Genomic DNA, 15,866 nt, shown 5'->3' with positions numbered 1-15,866 from the left:
ACTTGACAGGGCGAAATTACTGATGTAGATGTCCCTTGGGACATCTCCCGAGGCCAGACTGAGCACTGTGAATGTGATCAGTTTGAGGGCAAAAAGATGACCTTCGATTAAGCCACTCTTGGTTAGGAACAGAGGGGGTAGTGTAGCAACCAGACATGCTACGAGGAAGGTTCTTCTCCCCTTGGCAGGGAATCGAGATGTTCACATAGCCAGCAACTCTGGTCTCCTTAAGTGCGTCCAGAGTTCCTGTGTTTTGGTCTATTCTCAGTTATTTTTTGGCGTGGGGCGTGTGTATACCTTCCAGCAGTATCAAGACTTTTCTGATTATCAGACTGCGGACACAGTTAGCGCTTATTTATTTTAGACTGATTATTTCTGACTTCACTGGATGTAACAGGGTTGCATTTATACAATGCGTACCCACCTCATCACAGGTGGCAACGACTCCTGCTTGTAAGACCCTATAACAAGCAAGGGATTTTCCCTAGTCTTGCTTGCACTCTTCAGAGCAGGGACTGTAATCTGTGGTTTCATGCCGTATGTACACGTATTGCACCCAATCGATCCAGTAGCAGCCAAGAGGTACAAAGAGTGACAGGGGAATACAGGTCTCCCGCTGGCAGTCATCACATTTGTGGGCTTGTCCAGAGTTACGGATAGGAGGAAGACAGCAAGAGTTTCGTAAGGTCTTGTCAGGTTAGGGAATATTCGGCCATGACCTAGTTCCAGAGGTAAGAAAGTCCAGGCGGACTTTGTTGACCTATGTTATCTTAGGATTTTACTGTCAATAACCAAAGCCTATATTAATTCTCTGTTGTTCTTGTAACCTAAACATATATAATTTACAATACCTGTATCTCCAGTTTGTTTGAAAACAATATAAAACCGAATAAAAACTATAACCTATGACAAACTTATGTAATTAACTTACTCTCTGTCATCATCCTGCATTTCAAATAAGTTAAGTCTGATAACATCATAATTTGCACCTCCACATGCTGTATTTGTTGCAGCATGTTTATTACCTAATAATTGGGTTAATAGTATATTAAGTTCTTCTCTGTAACTAGCATTATTGTATTCCATACTATCCCATTTTGCATTACTATCTAAACCTGGTTGATCCCATGAAGACTCTGTTCTTGTTGTATCATACCTGAAGAAAAACATCAATTAATTAATAATATAATGTTGATATTGAGTCCTTTAAAAATATTATATAGTTTCTATTCTTAGTTTCAAATTCTAATTATCACTAGTTTCAGTGGAAACTGCCTAGTTAAGAGTGGCCATTGTAACTAGCCATGAATTTCTCTTAATGGAAAAATAGCAGGACATTTAACATAATATTTTTCAAGCTTTTGCAATTTGTTCTTTCATTTATAGTTATAATACTAAAGCCAGGCCTCAGAAATCTAATATAATGTAAATACATAAACAATCAAAAAGAACTTGAAAACCAAAATATTCCTAAAAATGAGTATTTAAGCTAAATATATTGTATAATAAATATCTATATATAATGCAATATCATGAAAAAACGTTTTTAGTGCTATCCAAGAAATTTTTCTTCCTTTTTAAACAATCAGTTAATAAGTGAATTTATAATTTCATATTGTATGTTAATTGTGAGCAACTCATTCTAAGACATGATACAACCTGAAAAGGTTTACAGATTTGTCTTAAGTTTTTAAACATCCCTTGCAAATTAATCCACACAAAAAAATACTACCTTATCTGATTTGTATAGGTTGTATGGGAAATAAATAAAAATAAATTTGTTGTAAATATCTAAAAAAAATTATTGCTTTTAGCAAGATATTTTGAGGTCTTTTTAAAAATCAATAAATTGGCCTTTTTTATGTTATTATAAAGCACAGAAATTATTTATAAATAAAACCTCTACTTTATCTCTTACTTAAGTTATAAAAATAGTGTATTTACTTTTTGATTAAACTCATCCTAATCAATTTCTAATATATATTTTCTTTTTTTTAATTATGATTTCTTGGCTATCTTGTACGTAACTCTGAAGTTTGAAGATACTCCAAAAAAAAAAAAACATGAACTGTAGAAAATTAATTAATTTCCTCTATTTTTTTTTTTTTTTTTAATTCATTCACAAAAGAGAAACATTCTTCCATGAGGGAGGAGAGGGTAAAAAGTTTGAAGAGCTAGAAAACATTGTAATTATGTTATTTTTTTATTGTACAAAAAAAATAAATTTCAGGATATTTTATAAGCTATAAAAAAGAATTTGGCTAACATATTTTGCCAAAACCATATTTTTTTATGGTTTTAGCAAAAAAAGTATTATACAGAGGTATTGAGGTGGGCCTCCCTCATAAACCTGTTTATACCAACCAGTTTGCTAGCTCTTACCAGAACTTAAACAAATAAAACTAAATTTGTCAAATAATCAAAAGTAAATGGTCCTTAATTTGTTCCTTATATGATGTCTATTTTGTATTATACTAATAAATTAGTTAGAAGTAGGCATTCTATTTTAGGGTCTGGATGGATGTAACTTAATTTTTACATTTGGCAGAAATAAATTCAAAGGAAACTAAAATGAAATACCACAGCTATTTTCTAATTTATTTTTTTGAGGGAAAAGAGATTGCAGAAGGCTCTCTTCCGTAAACAATTTTGGAGTTATCACGGTACAAAGTTACAAAAAATATTTTTCTATTGGTCCATAATCTCTTCTGAAAATCCTAGAAACACTTATAAATTCAAGTTACAGAATTATACCTTTTTTTTTAGGTACATACCAAATTTCTTGTATTCACTGGAAAATGAAAAAAACAAGATGCACATTGTATTGAGCAAAGTTATTATTACCTATTGATTTTGACCACCATTACACTAAGATATCATGTCAACCAGGGCTACTTTGTTCCAACACAAAAGAGAATTAAATAATTTATTAATTTTTCTTGTGAATAAACAAGACAAGATAAATGTAAGTTTTTGGCTTGAAAAATAGTTTATTCCTTACTTGACGGTAATTTAATAGTTTTGGGATAAATTTAATTTTTTTATTAGTGGCAACACGAGTTTTTGCAAACATTTGTTTACATGTGAAGATTTTTTACTCTCCAAACTTTCTGCTGTGAAGCAATCTGGAAAAGAGTTAAAAATAAGGTAAGTGTCAATAATATTACCTTTAGTTACCAGTGTGTGATCACAGTTTTTCCTTAATTTTTTTGTTTTGACAGAAAATTTTTAAGTTTTCATAGACAACCTAAAAACTAGTTTCCAGGGGGCTACTTTGTGCCAGGATCAAAGTAGCCCCCTGCTACTTACAAATACCTTTTTTGCCACCAAATATTTAAAAAATGCTTTTAATTACATTTTTTCAAATGTTATTGTAGTTGTTTTTGTTCCAGTTGCTGAAGACATCATGATGTGAAATTAGAAAAGAAAGGTAAGTTTGAGAAAGTATGCTGATTACAATGTTGAGACCTTGCAAGTTTGTTTGATGGACATAAGAACACAAAGAGATGCAAGTCGATATTATAATATATCTAGAAGCACAATAATAAGTAAGCTTAAAAAACAAATAAGGTAAAAAGCCATGGCCATTCCACAGTGTTTTCTCAAGAAGAAAAACATTAATTGGAGGCTCATATCAACAAGTTGATTGAATTTTGATTTCCAATTATTGACCTTGATTTGAGACACTCCATTAAATGCTTTATTGACAAACAGAGGCATACAGTAAATAACTTGAAAAATAATTTCCCAGGACCTGATTGGGCAGCATTGTTTGCCAGATGAAAATATCTGCAACTATGACGAGACAAATCTATGAGATGACCCACGGTCAATTAAGATTATTTGTAAAAAAGGACTAAAGCATGTAGAACGCATTATGGAGTCTACGAAATCTTGTACCTCACTAATGGAAACTGGAAACTTGTGGAAATGGAAAAGGAGACATGTTACCACCTTATGAGGTGTAAAAGTTTGAATACTTGTGGTCTATATGGACAGAGGGTTAACCTGGAGGATGTAGGTATAATAGAACAAAAATTGGTTGGTTTGATATGGGGCATTTGAAAATTGGTTTATCTCAACCCTGCTTCCTCGATTGAAAAAGCTGCCAGAGTCAAGGTTGTGATAGGAGATAATTTAACCTCCCATATCAACCTAGAAGTTTTAAAGGTATGTAAGGAAAACAGTATAAGGTTTGTGTGCCTACTAACAAACTCTACTCATCTCACCCACCCATTGGATGTTGCCTACTGTGGTCCTATGGAAAGAGAGTGGTATAAAATATTGACTCTGTGGAAAGTCAATGACAAACTTGCCCGAGGATCAGTTTCCTAAACTCCTAAAACTGCTGGTTGATTATTTGTCTGCAGACAAGAGATATCTGGTTTCAAAAAACAGGATCATACCCCTTGACAGAACCAAAGTTCTGGAGTGCTTGCCTCAAAAGGATTTAAGAAGCCCTCTAAAAAAATTGATAGGAGACAATTTCTTGCAATACCTTGCAGAAAAATGCAGGATTTGACCAAAAAATGGCCTAGTAAGAAACGAAAGAAATTAGATATACCAGTTGGCAAAAGTGTATCTTCAAAATTGTTTGATGAATTGATTGCAAATGACATGGACTTGGAAGGAGTACCAATGTCTAATGTCTACACTTAAGCCAAAAAGAGGGTGCCCATACAGAAATCGAACACCAGAAACTGAGTCTGAACACTCCAGTTCTTACAGTCTCCATGACTGCAGTCGTTCTGATGACACTCCAACTTTTATTAAAGTGAATCTGTAGAGAACATGTTGGGTAACAGTGAGCCTAGCAAAGAAGATCTACTGGATCCAGAATCTCTAAAAAGTAATTTAGAAGGTGGCTTTGTCGTAGTCAAATATGCAGGAAAGCGCTATCCTGGTTTGATAACAAAACTGCCCAGTGGAAGAGTCAGGTCCTACAACAGATTGCATGGCCCGATAAAAAGGATCTTGTTTACAAGGGCTGACATCAAGAAAAAATCAACCCTCCTAAGCTAATGAAACAAGGACACTTCAATGTTGCTGAGATGGCTGATGAGTTAGAATGAAAATTTTAGCATTGACAAAAGTTATAAGAACAAAGGACAAGTTTTGAGATATTATTTCTCATATCTAGAATTTGTTTACTGTTTTTCAATATGATAAAATCATTGTTTTGTTAAATTGTAATGTCAATTATAGATCCTTGTGTGTCATTTACTGATCCTAAAGCATATCCTTAAGCAAAGGGTTCAACAGTTCAACATATGAAATCTCTTTAATTTAAATGAAATTAACTGAATGGACCAAAGAAGCCCAAAGCAGGGTTACCTTTGGTCCAAAACTTAAAAAATAGTAAAAAATAAAAAAAAAGAAGGAAAACATCTTTTTAAAACAATACTATTTACTTTTTTATACCATGATAACTGGTTAAAAATCAATTTGGATGTTGAAAATTCATATATTATATTTTTTAATATCAGAAAAGTTAGTAAAAACATGAAAAAGTGGGCCAAAGTAGCCCCACTTGACAAATTAATTTGCCATATAACAAGAACAGGAAAGTGATTTGTGGCTCAAAAAAAAAAAATTGTTATTTTGTGATATAACAATTACTTTAGTTACTTATTCATCTCCTGAGACATTCCCTTTCTGTAAATAAATTAATTTTTTTCTATACTCAACATCATATATCCAGTCTTACCTACCTCCACATGTTCTGGTTTATTTTTTATTATATAGGAGCTGAACTAAACAGTTTTAGATTACATAACATGGGAAATAAACTACTCTTGAGCCAAGAGCCAAGGATAACAAGTATCAAAGGCTTACTGTAGGAAATGAAAAGTGGAATTTGTTTTTATATTGACCTCATTCACTGAGTTAACATGCTCGTAGCACACAACATTACTTATAATGTTGTGTGCTTACAAGAATTACTTATAATTCTTGTATAAGTTTTAAAGTGAAAAATAATACAGTTGACAATGGCAACTAGCTGTAAAGTGAACCCCTTAAAGAATGTAACTAATGTTTATTATATTTCAAGTGTTATCATGACACTGCCTTATGAAAGTCTAGAAAGAGTTCAAAGGAAGAAATTAATCTTTCTAATTGTGTAGCGAAACATTGCTGATATATGTTTTCTGCTCATTAAGGGAAATTCATTCATTTTTTTTTTAAATGTAATTTGTGCTAACATTAATTTAGTGATTAATGGCCACTGATTTATTAAAAGTGGTCAATTTAATCTTTACGTTATGTGTTTTAATTTGTAAATAACCAAACTATCACAATTTTATACCAAAAGTTAAGAGTTAATTCTTTTAAATATCCTCATACTAAAAAATATAAACAGAACATGTTTAACAAATATGTTTTGTGTGCATATAATTATTTATATTTACTAATATTATTGTAACTAATTGAAAATTATCACATCACCAAGTTCACTGCAACATAGTTTGAAAGAGAATTCTATTTTGGTTTGAGCTTCTTTAAAATTATTATGAATGTACTCACTCACAAGGAAGTCCTTTTATAAACTGACAAGGTAGTTTATTAAGAACTATACATTTACTGTAAAATTTTAGAATGTTTAATTGAAATTCAGTTCAACAATCAGGATGTGTGTGTACATATAAATGCAAAGTACAGTGAGTACCACACAAACAGTAGTACTCATTATAAATATGTTAAACAAAATCTACATTATAAACTATAATTCACAAGTATAACAACTAAATGTATAACATTTGTTGTTTAAAACAACATTGTTTTGTTGTTATAGTATTTAGTGAAAATTCAGTGGTTTGTGCTATCTGGTGGTAACATCAATCTCATTTTCATAAAATTTTTCATTCATGATTAAATCAGATACATAAGATTTTGTGAAATGTTGGTAAAAAAACAAATTAAAAATCTGTATCTAATATACACTTGATTGACAATTTTACTAAAATGAGACTGATGTTCACTTTAGCCAACAAAGACAATAATTTGAATTTTTTCTAATTATATTACTTAAGATAATAAGATTGAGGGATGCCCAATATGTTGATGGTTCAATTATTGTGCACATAGAAAATTAAATCTTATTATGAATAACTCATTTAATGTACACTTGTAATGTTTTTCATACAAAAAACAACTTAGGATAAGTTTCTTTCATTACAAAATATAATGAAAGAAACTTATCCGAAGTTGTCATGTATTTTATAAAGAAAAAATATACAGAAGAAATCAGAATAAAAATTTTGTTTTTAGGTGGATTCATTGATTTGATTGTTATTATATAAACAATAGTGCAGTGATACTCACGATATGTAGATATATTTAACAAAATCACCATATGAGGCTCGACTGATAAATTTTGTACACTACCGTGCTACACAGGGACAGAAGGTACTATCCAGTTTGGCGTGGCAGTATATGATAGCTAAAATCCCCCTCCACAAACCTGCGATAATGCGTTGAAATCCGTTTACCAGTTTGTATTCAGTAGCAGTTAAAATAGTCAATATGTCAACACGATTAAAACGGCTCACAATAATCAAATTTTTAACACCAGAAAATGTGAATCCTATGAATATTTTTCATTGTTTAAAAGCGGTTTACGGTAGTGAAACTGTTGACAGAGTTATCCGGGGCATTTAATAACTTGTGGTGGCCCTCTGCCTTGTTTCAATTGCAGAAGCGTGGTTGTACGCAGGATGAAATTAGGACTCTCTCGAGTTATTTCAGCGACAGAACTGTTGTCCTTCGTGACGGCAGTTCGCAAGTAGGAAAGACCCTGTCAAAAGGATGTCCACAGGGCAGTGTATTAGGTCCACTCGTCTGGACCATCGAGTTTGACTCTCTCATGCGGCTGCGCTTGCCTGGTGGCTGTCGCGTCGTGGCTTATGCCGACGATGGGCTCCTGCTAGTTGAGGGTAGTTCGCGTGCTGAGATCGAGCTCAGAGCGGCACAGGCATGTAGGGTTTAGCGGTTGTGGAGTCTTCAGCATAAGATGGTTTTCAGTGCGGAGAAAACCACTATGATGTTTTTGAAGGGCCGTTTAGCTGCAACTCGCCATCCGCGGGTTGTGATGGACGGTCGTTAAATTAGGTATGTCACCCTTCAGAGATATCTGGTTGTTATCCTTGATGAGAGACTTCTCTTCAAGGAGCACCTTCAGTATGTGGCGAAGAAGGCAGATGCTTTCTTCGGCGTCCGTAGAGTGGTCCATCCCGATTGGGGGTTGAATTTCCGTACCACGCGGATTCTTTATAAAGGCGTTTGTGAGGCCATTATGTTGTACACTGCGCCCGTCTGGGCTCATCATTTGCGGTACCAATGTTATAGGGAAATTCTTTTACGAGCCCAGCGTCTTCTTTTGTTAGAGGTTGTCGGTGGTTACAGAACTGTCTCGCGAGAGGCAGTAACTGTGATTGCGGGCATCAAACCTGTGGATATTTCGGCTACGGAACGTAGCCAGCCATATGTTGCAAAGAAGGGAGGCCTTCTTACTGCTGGGCGTATGCGTGAGATCGAAGACCAAGGTTTCGACTCTTGGCAAGATAGGTGGAACACTTCTTTGACAGGTCGTTATACGCATGGTATATTTCCCGATGTTAGAGAGTTGCGAGCGATTAGCTGGGTATCCCCCAATCGGCATACGACTCAGTTCCTCTCAGGACATGGTGCCTTTAGGGATAAATTGGCAAAGTTTAGGTTGGTTGATTCCGGCTTCTGTCCGCACTGTAGGGTCAATGACACCGTGGACCATGTCCTTCACATATGTCCCCGGTACGAAGCTGAACGTACCAGAGTTGCTAGGGAACTCGAGAGAGTAAACTCTATTTTGGATCTACGAGTCAACTGGAGGACTCGTATAGAGTGGACAATAGTTGCTGGCTTCCTCGCCCTGAGCAGGGCTGCAGAAGGAATCTAGTAGGTGATAGGAACCGCCTGGGCAGTTGACTGGCCGAAGGTAGGCGCTTAAGGCAGCGTGCCTCGGTTAGATGTATTGGTGGTATGCATTTAATCAGGCTGTCGGCGGAGTTGCGGCCGTCGTCGGCGGGTGGGATTATTCTTGCCCGGGGGGTGCGGTTGTGCTCCGACGGGGGCACTAATGAACCCACCGGGTTGGTCTAGTGGTTAACGCGTCTTACCAAATCAGCTGATTTGGAAGTCGAGAGTTACAGCGTTCAAGTCCTAGTAAAGCCAGATATTTTTACATGGATTTGAACACTAGATCGTGGATACCGGTGTTCTTTGGTGGTTGGGTTTCAATTAACCACACATCTCAGGTACGGTCGAACTGAGAATGTACAAGACTACACTTCATTTACACTCATACATATCATCCTCATTCATCCTCTGAAGAATTATCTAAACGGTAGTTACCGGAGGCTAAACAGGAAAAAGAAAGATAGGGGGCACTAATGAGCTAATGACACTGTCGGCGGTGCTTCTCTGGGTTCTGCTTTGATGGTATGCAGGGGAGTCTTGGCGGCGGTCTGCGAAAGATTGTGAATGTCACGCGGGACTCCGTGATGGCGCTGTGCGGGAGTAGGCGTTAATTCTCCTCTCCCGGGCGGACCGGAACGGAGTCAGATATAAACTCATTTTGAGTATTAAGCGGGGTTCTTAAGGGAACTAGGTCTAAATTTCAATGTACAAAACTTTAGTGGGAAAGTTTATTGTTGAGGTTGTTAGTACGAATCTGAGACATTCAGAAAGTGGCTCTTTAATAGTTGGGTCTAGGCGCGGGGTCTTCTTTCCGCGGTTAGGTTTCTAGCTTAGTTCCTGAGGGCGACGTGGTAGCTGCAGGTGTCCGTTGTCTTCATTCTGAAGGCATAAACACATAAATCTATCTCGGGGTGAATTTTTACCGATGTAGATGTCTCTCGGGGCATCTGCATCGGTGGCATCTCTGCGGGGCCTGGACTGAAAGCTGTGTGGCACAATCAGTTTGAGGGCGAGAAGATGTCCTCCGTTAAAGCCACTACTGGCTAGGAACGGAGGGGTGGTGTAGCGACCGGACACGCTACGAGGTGGGATCTTCTCCCCACGGGGGGGAATCGAGATGTTGACAGAGTTCTGTGAATAAGTGAGTGTTAAAATGTTGCGAATGTAAAGCTGGTAATGTGACAATTGAGGACACACCTCATAACAGACGACCAGTTACTGTGACTGATGAAAAACATCAAAAGGAGGTGGACGATTTGCTTCAAAATGACTGGTGAATCACCCACCAACGCATTGCTATTCAGTTAGGCATATCTATAGAACAAGTAGGCCATAATATCGAGCAATTGGGTTACCATAAAATCTGTGCACGATGGATACCACGCAAGACTGACGGACAAACACAAGCAGCGTCGTGTACAAAGGAAATGACTTCCTTTTCAATATTGTGACCGAGAATGAGAGTTGGGTACATCATTACAACCTGGAAGAAAAAAGGCAAAGAATGGAAAATGCAGACATTACAAATCGCCAAAACCCAAAAAATTCAAAACTCAAGCCTCGACGAAGAAACTCCTTTTGACAGTGTTTTGGGACGTCAAACATGTTTATGTGACTGAGTATCTGGACTTGGGACGACTGTGAACATCGAACGGTACATTGAGATGTTAAGACACCTCAGACGATGAGTATGTTGCGTCCAGAAGACCACCAAGCCCATAATCTTACAACATAACAATGCACAGCCTCAAATGTCGCATGCCATACAGAGGCTCTCCACAAGCAGAAGTTTGAGCCTATTCATTCGCCATACTCACCGGATTTTGCTCTGTGTGACTTCCGCTTCTTCCCTCATCTCAAGAGGGATCTCAAAGGTAATCATTACATCACCGATAATGAGGAGAAGGAAGCTGTGGGTACTTGGATCTGAGAAAGACCACCAGAATTTTTCAGTAACTGAATACAAAAGTTGTCACACGTTGGGTTACAACTTTTTGCATTTTGTAGCTAAGGTATTGTTTTTTTATTCATTTTTCATTCCATTACCTCTTTTCATTCCCATACTACACATATATGTGCAAAATTTATCAGCCGAGCCACATATATACGAGTATATATTTATATATGTATATATTTATTTATAAAAGCATTAACACATTGAGTCTTCAACGTGTGTGCAATTTCTGTAATTATTAACAGATGTACAGGGTCATTCACGGGAACCGGATGTTTTTGAAGTGGGTTGTACTCGGACGTTAGAGGTGGGAGGGACACGTGGCTGGTGTCTGACGTTTCCTTTGTTCATAGCATTAACATTTTAGTCGTTGAGATGGAGCCGTGGACGCTAGACCAACGCCTGTACGCGTATGACAGTTTTGTGCGAAATGACGAATCCGTAACTGCTGTTCAGCGAGATTTCCGCAGTCAGTTTAATATCCATCGTAATGCAAGTGTCCCTTCTCGTAACACAATATTACGACGGGTAAACAACCTTCGAACAAGCGGTTCAATATTGAAGAAAAAACCACCGGGTCCCCGACGAACCGCTAGCACTCCGGAGAACATCGAACGAGTAAGGGAAGCCGTTGTCAGAATCCCACGCCGCTCTACTCAGAGGCATTCAGCAGCGCTTCAAATGAGCACAAGTACGGTAAGACGAATCCTGCATACAGACCTGCATTTCCATCCTTACAAGATAGCCGTCGTGCAGCAGTTAAACGAGCAAGATTTCACGCAGCGATTACAATTTTGTCGACAAATGCTTACCATTTTCGCAGAAAATGAAAATTTGTTATTGTTAATGAGTGACGAAGTCCATTTTCATCTGAATGGCTTCGTCAACAAACAGAATCGCCGGTATTGGTCAGAAAGAAACCCACATCAGCTTCACGAGAGACCACTTCATAGCCCAAAGGTGACTGTCTGGTGTGCAATAGGAAAGGTCGGTGTTATTGGACCATATTTTTTTGAAGAAAATGACGCTGCCGTGACTGTAACAGCCGATCGTTACATTGCGATGTTGAATACGTTTTTCATCCCCGAGTTACGAAACCGGGGAATCGATTTTCAAAATGTGTTATACCAGCAGGATGGAGCTACAGCGAGGGCAGCGATGGCTGTTTTCCGTAACTTGTTTCCGGGACGGATCGTTTCCAGATTCGGTGACATTCTTTGGCCCCCTCGGTCCCCCGACTTGAGTAGTTGTGATTTTTTTTCTGAAATCGCGTGTGTACGGCAATAAACCGCGTAAATTGGAGGACCTAAAGATCGCAATTCGTCATCACGTCACCCAGATTGATGTAGACATGCTGCAAAGAATTGAAGCCAGTTACCGTTACAACAATGTACTGCCCAAAATGGACATCACTTGCCGGACATAATTTTTCGTTAATGAGTAAGTAACAAATGCTTTGATTTAACAAGTGTTTCAATACCAATAAAACTTTTTTAAAGTAAATATTCAATTTTTTAAGATAATTTTAAAAACATCCGGTTCCCGTGAATGACTCTGTATAAAACACTCAATAGGAAATCTTGCCAGTTGAATTAAAATCGATACAAGTATAAAAATCTTTGTGTACATTCATTACTACTCATTCATTATTAAAAATAAAATTAGCAAATTAGAATAATTACATGAAATATTTTCACATTATTATGACAGTAACAGTGCAACATGAGGTTTTAAATTGTGCAGTATTTTGTTAGTACAGTTGACTTGCATGTTAGAGCCAAGCGCTGTATGTCGAGTTCCTCGAAGTTCAGTGGAACCAGGTTCTGTCGCTACTGTATAATTGCCTCCAGGATTAAAATTAAGTAAATCAGCAATACATCCATCATTACCAAAGACTCTGATGCTACCAGGAATTTCATTTCCTGAAATCACAAAGCTTTGTAAATTTGTGGAAATATGCTTCTTTAAAATCTTTTTTCACATCAAATTTTGATGTGGTAAGTAATCCCTTTTAACAAGAAGTATATTTTATCTCCTATTACTGGAGATTATAAAAAAAGAATAACCACTTCTGAATTACAAATTATTTTGAAGTAATATTTTATATTTGTTACACTTACATTATTTCATCTGTTTATATTTTAAATAATTTTATACATGTTAATCACATCTATTCTTTATCTTATAATTCATGTTTTTATTTTTACAATTTACATTATAATGACATGATCTATATAAATGTATTTATTATGTACTAATCAGAATGCAAGAAATAAATATTAAAAATAATAAAACAACTGCCAAAAAAAGCATTGCTCTTTATTAGTTTTGAAGACAAATAAATTATTCTTTAAGGATAGAATTGATAAGCTTTTCTTTTTGAGCTGTGTTAGACTAAGTGTACATACTTGAAAGGAGATTATGGTGAGAAAGAAAATATTTTTCAAAAAAAAAAAAATTGTGCCGTCTTTTTTTTTGTACAGATATACAATACATCCCTCAAAATATATGATGCATCTTCTTGATTATTTTGATCTTATTGAATACTAGTAAAAAGTTAAATAAAATTTTGTGTATGATGGTGATCTGATTTACCCTAAAATATAAAATTTGGCTGAGATGAGACATCAGAGCGATGATGTTACCAGCTAACATAAAAATTGGATTTTTCTCTAAATATATTATTTTAGATAATTTAAGGATTAAAGGTTCTTCATTTTTGAAAATGTAAAAAATTTTGTGGGAATATTGGTCGGTGTATGTTGAGCATTTATTTAGTCACTAGGTGTAGTTTATATAACATATTGCCTCAAGTATGAATGAGTAGCCAATACTCTAAATTATAGATATGTCATGACATTTAGTGCTTCATGCTAAATGAAATGATGTCATTTAGCAGTTACATGTGTAATAGTTGATGTGCAAAATTTTGAATTATATATAAAAAAAAATTATCAATCTTTAGAGTAAAATTTGCGTGTTGAGACAAAAAGTTGATTTAGAACAATGTAAAGTGGGTTAATTGTGTCGTGGATAAACACTGTTCTACTTTTTATAGTACATAAATCTGTTACAGTATTCTTATTGTAACTCAACCTGTCTAATATTATATTCATAATCACCTTATACACATCATCCAGAGTAATGACTTTCTATTTTTCTGTATTACTTATAATGATTCGCTAATTATTGTTCGAACAGTTTTCATACTCACACCATTGTTTGTACACAGTGTCTGTTCTAACCTAATGACATATTTTTTTCAGAAATCATATTGGAAGAAAAATACTAATACTATCAAAAAACATTAGTAACTCTTTTAGATAACTTTTTCAAAATCTAATAAAAATGTTAAAAAAGAGCTGAAGCTGTTGTGTTGATTGATTGTTGTTGTTTTCTTAGACAAAGACTTAACAACTCTATTTTTTAAGATAGTGAAAAACAACAGAAGTCGTAGATGCAAGGATAGTATGAGTAACAACTGGTGTATTAATCCAGAATATGTTTTAATTACTTTACAAACTTCATTCACTTAAAGTGGCTCTAATAAAATCAATTTTGATGTTTGTTATCATTAACAGATCAAGATGTTTGTATTCAACATTATTTCGCTAGAATTTCATAATTTGTAGCAATACAAAACCAGTCAACTGTTGAAGTAAAACAATGTTTAAATTTTTTAACTAATAAGATCTATTTTAAATTAATTTTATTACTATTTCTAAAAATAGCATTATTTATAAGTCGTGTACAACATGTGTCCAATCTTGTAAGTTAATTAATTATTCGTAACAGCAGCTCACACTTGCGGTCTCAAATTTGATTTTTTTAATAATATCTCTGAAGTAGCTATTTTTAGAGGATACTTAAAAAAATCTAGGGTTATCTTATTAAAATATTTTATATTTATTTAAATGTTAAAATTGCACTGGTTTGTAACTTGCAGTTGATTATAGCTAGTGATTCTATGTTAATGGGTGAAGTAATCATTTCAAAAGGAATAACCAATAACAATGATTAACACAAATATCAATTATGATGGATACAAATTTTATGATAAATCCAATTTTTTTCATATAAATGATAAATGCTTGCAATAATCAAACAGTTAATTGCAAGGCCAACAATGAACCTGTAGCTCTTAACTTTAACATTTATTCGAGCGCATACAACTGTTAACAACATTCAAGCTACTGCAAAATAAAACATATTTTGAACATCATATTCTAATTAGTTTAATTTTAACAAATGTAAAAATCCTTCTGATTACTTTTATCCTTTAGAATAGTAAAATAATCTGTAATTTGTATTTATACAGTTTGACAGTGTAAAATGGACAAGAGTGAAATTAATTTTATTGAAGCCCAAGTCAGAAACATGATATTTATAAGTTTTTTGTATAGATAATAGAAAGTATTCTTATGAAGTGTGATTTTTTAAGTCTCATTTTATTAAATCCTATTTATTACTCCATTCTATGATTAAGCATTTAAAAAATATTGAAAGTTTCTTTTTGACTAACTATTTTGTGAATATATTACACAATATGTATATAGATAAATTGTATGTTGCATCTAAACACATCAGATGTATTCTTGCATTTAATAACTGGGAAATCCATGGTTATATTTAAAAACAAAATGGTGACATAAATACAGATGCAAGATAAATTTGTATGTACATTAAAAAATATATACTCTCACCATAAGGTATGATAGTTGTTGCTGGAATTTTAAAACTTCCATCATTATTTTGGATAAGTTGTCTTAAAAATATTGAGACTCTTACCCTAATATCTTGAAAAAAATTTAGAATGTTATAACGTAGTCGTTGTAACTCCCCAGAACTCATTTGTCCATATGTCTGAAAATCATAACATTTAATAACTATAACTTGTTAAGAATTACCATTTTCATGCCTGTAATAATACTATCAAAGTTAAATAAATATAATGATG

At 34.8% G+C, this 15,866-nt stretch overlaps 1 protein-coding gene across 1 annotated transcript in view; it reads right to left on the bottom strand.

Moving 5' to 3' along the window:
* The window catches only part of OSCP1 (Organic solute carrier partner 1), a 42,645-nt gene that overhangs the window by 2,774 nt on the left and 24,005 nt on the right, over positions 1 to 15,866 (bottom strand). The window contains exons 3-5 of the mRNA XM_075362327.1: positions 15,613 to 15,772; positions 12,678 to 12,831; positions 932 to 1,156 (exon numbers count right to left, since the gene is read on the bottom strand). Of these exons, the coding sequence (XP_075218442.1) occupies positions 932 to 1,156; positions 12,678 to 12,831; positions 15,613 to 15,772 (539 nt within the window). The remainder of the gene's footprint in view (positions 1 to 931; positions 1,157 to 12,677; positions 12,832 to 15,612; positions 15,773 to 15,866) is intronic.

Source organism: Lycorma delicatula, chromosome 1 (assembly GCF_047948215.1).
Source record: "Lycorma delicatula isolate Av1 chromosome 1, ASM4794821v1, whole genome shotgun sequence".
Lineage (NCBI taxonomy): Eukaryota > Metazoa > Arthropoda > Insecta > Hemiptera > Fulgoridae > Lycorma > Lycorma delicatula.
This window is presented reverse-complemented; position numbering and strand designations above follow the sequence as displayed.